This window comes from Acomys minous (assembly GCF_964271855.1).
Source record: "Acomys minous genome assembly, chromosome: 8".
Classification (NCBI taxonomy): Eukaryota; Metazoa; Chordata; class Mammalia; order Rodentia; family Muridae; genus Acomys; species Acomys minous.
In genome coordinates this window covers 126,071,493-126,079,033 of record NC_140489.1, presented here as the reverse complement: position 1 = coordinate 126,079,033, position 7,541 = coordinate 126,071,493, and the positions used below count along the sequence as shown (strand labels likewise).

The 7,541-nt window shown below is 50.8% G+C and overlaps 1 protein-coding gene across 1 annotated transcript; it reads right to left on the bottom strand.

The window, feature by feature from the left end:
* Nucleotides 1–5,937: 5,937 nt before the first annotated feature.
* On the bottom strand, nt 5,938–6,876 carry OR13J1 (olfactory receptor family 13 subfamily J member 1; the record flags this gene model as incomplete). Its single annotated transcript, XM_084792016.1, has 1 exon — nt 5,938–6,876. One exon carries the CDS (start codon nt 6,874–6,876, stop codon nt 5,938–5,940), a length of 939 nt encoding a protein of 312 aa, XP_084648142.1.
* Between the last annotated feature and the right edge of the window lie 665 nt (nt 6,877–7,541).

Here is a 7,541-nt window from a genome sequence, read left to right as displayed (position 1 = left end):
TCTCTTTAGAGACCGGCTAAAGGGGGCCTGTGCCACTTGCAACATCACCAGTTATGGCTGTGGAAGGACACACTGGAACATCTCCACCAACATTTAAATGCTCAGGCCCAGAAGTGACAAACTGTACATATACCCACAAACCACTGGGCCCATGGAGTCCCAACACATGTTCAGAAGAGAGAGAATCGGCAAGGTTACTGCGTACCAGCACTGCACTTGGGCACCTTGGCATCTCATGGTACACACAAATGCATTCTGAACCAGGCATGGTGGTGCATGCCTACAGCACCACAAGGAGCCCGAGGCATCGCAAGTTTGAAGTCAGCCTTGTGTACATGGAGAGAACCAGCACAGATTTTTCTTTCTTTCTTTCTTTCTTTCTTTCTTTCTTTCTTTCTTTCCTTTCTTTCTTTCTTTCTTTCTCTCTTTCTTTCTTTTTTCCTTTCTTTCTTTCTCTTCTCTCTTTCTTCTTTCTTTTTCTTTCTTCCTTCCTTTTTCTTTTTTGTTTTGTTTTTTGAGACAGGGTCTCTCTGTGTAGCATTAGCTGTCCTGGACTCACTTTGTAGACCAGGCTGGCCTTGAACTCACAGTGATCCACCTGCCTCTGCCTCCCGAGTGCTGGGATTAAAAGCATGTGCCACCACACCCAGCTTGCTTCCTTCCTTCCTTCCTTCCTTCCTTCCTTCCTTCCAGTGATTCTAGCATCTGCCTAGATGTCACACACTGTTATGTCCCAGAAAAACACCATGTTTCAAGAGCTATGAGGAACTGTCTCCCTGAACCAGGTCTCTGTTTTCCTTCCACTGACCTGCACCTCTGGAGGCAGAAGAAAGCATGGTTGAGGCCTAGAATGGGAGGGGAGAGACCTGGGACAGACTTGCCTCATGGGAGAGGGCAGTGAGAAGGGGGCCTTGGAGTCAGGCTGACCAGGGCCACACCCAGCCTTGCCTGTTGCTAGCATCAGACAAAGAATGCGAAGGCTGGGCCTTGCTATAGCCTTGCTCCTTGCATGCCACAGGCTCCGAGGCAGGAGTGCTCCTGTGCTAGGCCTGGGTGCCTGCACAGGAAGACGAGTTATCTCCTTCTGTAATTGCTGTGTGTTTTCCATCCATCCACCCTCTTGCCCCAACAGTGTGTGTGTGTGTGTGTATGTGTGTGTGTGTGTGTGTGTGTGTGTGTCTGGAATTTGCTATACAGTCCAGGCTGGCCTCAAATTTATCGTGATCCTCCTGCCTCTGCCTCCCAAGTGCTGGGATTGCAAGTGTCACTGACATGCTCAGTTGGTCAATAGCTTTTGAGTCTCAATTTCCTTACCTGTCACAGGTAGATGGTAGTGCTTCCTTGGAAAGGGTGACATTTTAAGGAACGCAGTGGGGGTGCAGTAAAGCTGTTAGTACAGAGCCTGGCTCACGGTGACTAGTAAAGTCAGTGTAGATACTGTTGCTGCTACTTAATAAGTACTTTAGCCTTTAAATAGTCTGAGAACAGCGTGCCAGATTAATGCTCCTTACCCGGCACTTGGGACCCAGTGGTGTAAGAATACGTGGGGATCTGGAGCCATACTAGCTGAGCTGAGGATTGTGAGAGTGGCTGGGGTGGGTAGTCCTGAGTTCATAACTACCAGGTGCAATATGCTAAGGAGGGTTAGGCTGAAGGGCCCCAGTGTCCAGGTCCCCTGTCACACAGCCTGCCTGCTCCCTTTTCAGGGACCGCATAGTCCCTGCCCAATTTAAAGTTAAACTCCACAAGCCCACAAACTTTCAGGTTTGCCAGCTGAGGGACTTGGGCTCCCGGGACTCCACATTCCTTGCCCTGTCCCAGGAGGTCCCTGCTCATGTGAGATGGGCAGAGAATGCCAAGCTTGGGCCTCGCTGGAGCCTTGCTCCTTGCATGCCACAGGCTCTGGGGCAGGAGTGCTCCTGTACTAGGCCTGGGCGCCTGCACGGGAAGACGAGTTGTCTCCTTCCATGATTGCTGTGTGGTCCTGGATCCATGCCCCCCACCTTTGAGGAAGGCTACGTACTTGGAGGAGTATGAGAGCCCCCCAAATGCGTGGAAGGGGTGGGTTAAAGGCAGAGCTCAACTCGGGCACATAACTTTTCACTGGTTTTATCTTCTCCCTTCCCTTCCTGGCCTTTTATAATAAAGATAACTATTTACAATTTAGATATAAAATACAGCTGCAATGAGATAGTAGTATTTATATTTTTTCACACTATACCGTAGCAATCTTCTGGAATTTTTACAAGGAATTCAAAAAGTTATAAGATTAGCTCTTATTTTCTGTCTGCCTCTGGGATGGTCCTAGGCCTGTTTGCCACCCAGGGGGGGGGGGGGGACACCTGGCCCCAACAGGTGTGAGACTAGATCAGTGCCCTTTAACCTCCCCCCCCCCTGCATCTGTTTTCTGCACCATGGTAGATAGTGATAGAATCTCTACCCACCCCCAAAGTCCCTCAAAGCCCATGGTCTTCCTTTTTCCTCACCCACTTCTGCAGCCCCAAACAGCACAGGTGAATCGCATACATTAACCATCTCATCCTTCTCCTCTGGCTGTGTCACTCACACATGTCAGTATTCCCTGCTGCTTCTGCTCCATGCTCCCTCCCTCCCTGCCCCCGCAGCAGAGGCAGTGGCACCAGCTTCTCTTCTCTGCCATCCAGAACCATCTACTCTGGAGCGAGGACATCTCCCACTTCTTATAAAGAACACCATCATTTCCTAGGCCCGACATCATATTTATTTGGAAATGTTGAACAATATTGGAAAGACCAAGAGAACAGTACTGGCCTGTAATCTCATTGTCCAGAAAGGAAGCAACTGTTGTTGTTACAGTTTTCCAGAATTTTCTTAATCAAATATCCATGAGACAAATAATTAAAAAATAAAATTAGGGAGGCACCGAATACAGTGTTTCGTGGTCTGCTTTCTCCCTCCCATCAATCACATTGTGATAATTTCCTTTCATTTAGTATTTCTCAAGAAATGTTTTCTCATGTCTGTATCACATTACACCATCACAGCCCACTCAGGTTTCTTTAAACAGGGTTTACTAATTGGATATCGAGATTGGTATATTTTTATACCCATTTTTGTGGATTAGTGTGTTTTGTGCTATAATATTTGTTTTTGCATACAAATCTTTAACTGTGCCCTTATTTTGTTTTTTTCCTTGAGAAGGCATCTTATGCAACCCAGGCTGATCTCAAACTTGCCACGTGGTTGAGGGCTGCCTTTAAATTCTGGTCACTCTACCTTCTGCTCTTTAAGTGCTAAGATTACAGGCATGCCCCCTCCCTAGCTGCTGTACCTTGCCTGGGCAGCACAGCAGAGCTGGCCCTGGTGCCAGGGAAGTGGGCAAGCCAGCAGGAGCTCAGGAGAGCTGCCCCACCCCCACCCCTACCCTCCAAACCCCCACTTGTCTACAGTTCTGAAGAGCTCACCCTGGTGGTGTGGATGCTGAAGAGCTGGTGGGCTGACCAACTCAGCTATCCCCTGGGCCCAGATCTGGAATTTTGAGTTGGTCCACCCTAAAATTATCCTATCTGGAGCACGTCAAGAGGGGCTGATTCTGCAGATCTAAAGCTGCCAGGATCTCCATGACAGGGAAACAGCAGGGTATCTGAGAGGAGTCCCCATGAGGATCCCAGTATTGATAGTGTAGAAGCCAGAGGCCTCAAGCCAGGCCAATGACTCATTGCAATGAACATTTGCAAGTAAAGAAGTGTGAGCGAAAGGGTGTACTGTGTGACACACTGTGACACACTACAGCTTCAATGGTGAACTTTCTTTTTCTTTTGTGGATGGAGGTTTTGCTATATGTGTATGAATGTTTGCCTCCCGATGTGTATGTGTGCTAGTGTGTAGCACCCATGGAGGCCCGAAGAAGGCATCGGGTTCCCTGGACCTAGAGTTACGGAGAGCCGAGCCGTGAGCTGTCGTGTGGGTATGGTTCCTCTGCAAGGGCTCTTAACTGCTGAGCTGTCCCTCCAGCCCTTAGTTCTCATTCTCAAGTATTCCCTTTGCAAATGAAATGGTAAGGTGTTTTATTCAAGCGAGGCATAGTGGCACATGTCATTAATGCCAGCACTGGAGAGTTCGAGACCAGCCAGGTCTACAAAGCAAGTCCAGGTCAGCCAAGGCTACATAAAGAAACCATGTCTTGGGAAAAACAAACAAACAAACAAGAAAAAGGTATGTTATTTAGCTTTGGAGATTAAAAAGCTAGCAGTTAAGGCCAAGGCATGGACATTCTGGCCCTAAGTAAGCGGAGTTCTTGATTGTTTTGAACATCCTGTTTGAGATGTCTGCAGGCAATCTGGGTTTCATCAGTTGTGTTGAGGTTTCTTGACTCTCAGCCAGCTGGACATGCAAACTAGGTCCCCGGGGATGCGGCTTCTGGCCCTCGACTTGCTCCTTAATTTCCTCTCTCTTTCTAGCTTGCCTCACTGAGAGTCCCAGAGGAAGGAGGTGGCCCAGTAGGGGAATGGAGGCCTTGTGTGGGGCTGTGGTGGCCTGCAGCCAACTAGCAGGAGGGCGGGACTGCTGCTTGGAGGTCAAGCTCACTATGGTGCAGATGAGGCCTGGCACTGATGCCCGGGTGGGCGGGGACTGGACACACTCTGTGACTCTGTAGCTTGACGTGTTCATAAGCTGTCAGGGAAACTGTGGGGAGACAGCTGTGGGGGGGGGCCCAGTGGTAGGGTAGTGAGGGACCCAGCAAGCACTCCCAATTCAGATGAGGCAGGAATACCAGATGCTGCAGCTGCTATTGGGTCGGGGCTGGAGAGGAGCTCCTGGATAGTTGGTGTCCTGTGATCAGACAGGACCCAACTTTTGCCTCTCCTGTCATCTCCTAGACGACCTGGCCTTGCCTAGCCTCTCTATGGACTTCATCCCAGCTCTGCTCAGATTTGGGGAGGACCCTGTGCTACCACGAGTGTTTCTACATTTTTGTGTCCTTGCGTAGACTTCAGGGTCTGGAGTAGGATATTGGGGCTGAGTTGGATGTGATGTCATGGTACTGGAAACCAAGGACACAGGAAAGGAGCAAATGTTATGGGCCTGAAAAGGCAGGCAGTCCATCTGCCCATGTGATGTGTGCTGGGTAGAGTTGCCTCATCAGGAGAAAACAGAAGAGCTTGGGGGTGGGCAGTGTCTGCTGGTGTGTAGGACTATGAGGCAGGAGAGTGTGGGGACAGGCTGGGAGCTAGGCAGACAGGCAGGCAGGTAGGCAGGCACCTGTGAGGCCCAGAAGAGCATACACTCCTTCCTGAGAGCACTTAGGAGCCATTTAAAGATTTATTTAGTAGGGCCTGAAGGATGGCTCAGTGGTTAAGAGCACTTGACTGCTCTTTCAGAGGTCCTGAGTTCAATTCCCAGCAACCACATGGTGGCTCAGGGGGTGTGCATGGAGACAGAAAATGCATGAATAAATAGATCTTTTAAATGTACGCCTGCAGGCCAGAAGAGGGCACCAAATCACATTCTAGATGGTTGTGAGCGACCATGCAGTTGCTGGGAATTGAACTCAGCAACTCTGGAAGATCAGTCAGTGATCTTAACCTTTGAGCCATCTCTCCAGCCCCCTTAAATGGTTCTCAAAATACTCCTTCTGATACTCCACTGAGGAGAGACCGAAGCTGGCAATTCTAATGACTATTATCTATGTGTTTATTTCCCATCCTCCTGCCTTAGTTTCACAAATGCTGGAGCTATAGGTGTGAACCACTGCACTCACCAGCCAAGGCTACTGTGGAGGCCCAGGGACAGATACTGGACACCAGCCTGGGCTAGGACAGAGCACATGTGAGCGATTCCGTGTCATGGACGTGGTGCTGGCGTAGGTCCCCACAGCCCCATGCTCTGCCCTGCACTCCCATTTGATGACCCATACAACGAGGCAAGGCCCCTACCCACGCAAAGCCCTGCTCTCCCTCATCTACAGGCCCATCTACTGCCCCAAGCTTTCCTGGCAGCCTCCTTCACCTCCTTGTTCCTCAGGCTGTAGATGATGGGGTTCAGCATGGGGGTCACCACAGCATAGAGGACTGTAAAGACCTGGTCAGAGATGTGGGCCTCCTTGCTCTTGGGTTTCATGTACATGAAGATGATGGTGCTATAGAACAGCAGGACCACGGCCAGGTGTGCCGAGCAGGTGGAGAAGGCTTTGCGGCGCCCAGTGGCAGAGGGCACCCTCAGGACGGTGGCCAGGATTAGCATGTATGACAGGCAGATGAGGGTCAGGGGTACAGGCAGCAGGAGGATGGCCCCCACCAGCAGGAAGGCATCGCTGACCGACGTGTCACCACAAGCCAGCTTGAGCACAGCCAGGATCTCGCAGGTGAAGTGTCTGATTACATGGTGGCCACAGAAGGGCAGCCTCATGGCGATGACCGTTTCTGCCACTGACTTGAAGAGGCAGAGCAGCCAGGAAGCCCCTGCCAGCATCAGGCAGAGCCTGTGGCTCATGAGCACAGGGTACCTGAGTGGCTTGCAAATGGCCAAGTACCGGTCATAGGCCATGATGGCGAGCAGCAGGCACTCTGTGGAGCCTGTGGAAAGGCTCAGGCACATCTGGACGGCACAGCCAACGAAGGAGATGCTCTTCCAGGACGACAGGAGGTGGACCAGCATCAGGGGTATGAAAGTAGATGTGTAGCAGATGTCCAAAATGGAAAGATTACCCAGAAAAAAGTACATGGGCGTATGGAGGCGGGCATCCAATATGCTCACTGCCACGATGGCCGTGTTCCCCAGCAGGGTCACCAGGTACATAGCCGAGCACAGAGGAAAGAGTAGGTGTTCTAGGGCTGGGTAGCCAGAAAATCCTTTCAGGATGAATTCAGAGACCGCCGTCCTATTGCTGGCCTCCATATAGCAGGGGTTTCGGCCCGATACACAGATGGGGTGGAAAGGCAGAGGGGGTCGGGTAGCGGGATCCGAGAGACTGTTAAGGTCTTTTCCAGCTTGGACACACTTCCTGTGACTTTGGGACGGTCTCCTCGCCCTCTCTGTAGGTTTCAGCTCATCCGTGTAAGAAAATGAGGATGATTTGGAGCAGTGTGTCCCTAAATGCGTGTTCTAGAAAGTGTCAATAGGCCGTCTGAAGAGTTACCATGAGGCAATGCTGAGTGAAAAATAGAGGTCTTTACTGTAGGACTCTCCAAAGCCTTTGAAAGACTAAGTTTCAGAAGCACCCCAAAAGCAATGTAGGTCATGTGCTCCCCAAACTTGTTTGACCTTAGATCCCCTTTCACCCCTTAAGTGATCACAGGCAAGTGATCTATGAAGAGTTTGGGAGCCAGCCAATGAGTTGGACCTGACGTCCTCAACCTTGCACACAAGCTGGACTCACTTGGAAGGCTGTTGAAACCTGGCTTGTTTTCCTCCCAGCGTTTCTGGCTCAGAGGGTCTGTGCTCTGCTGCCGCTGCTCTGCTGGCCCAGGTCCCACACTGGAGGAGGGACTGTCTCTGAAGGCCCTCCTGGCTTTGAGGCAGTCTCCGGGCCTTTGCTTGTGCTGTTCTCACTGTCTGGAACG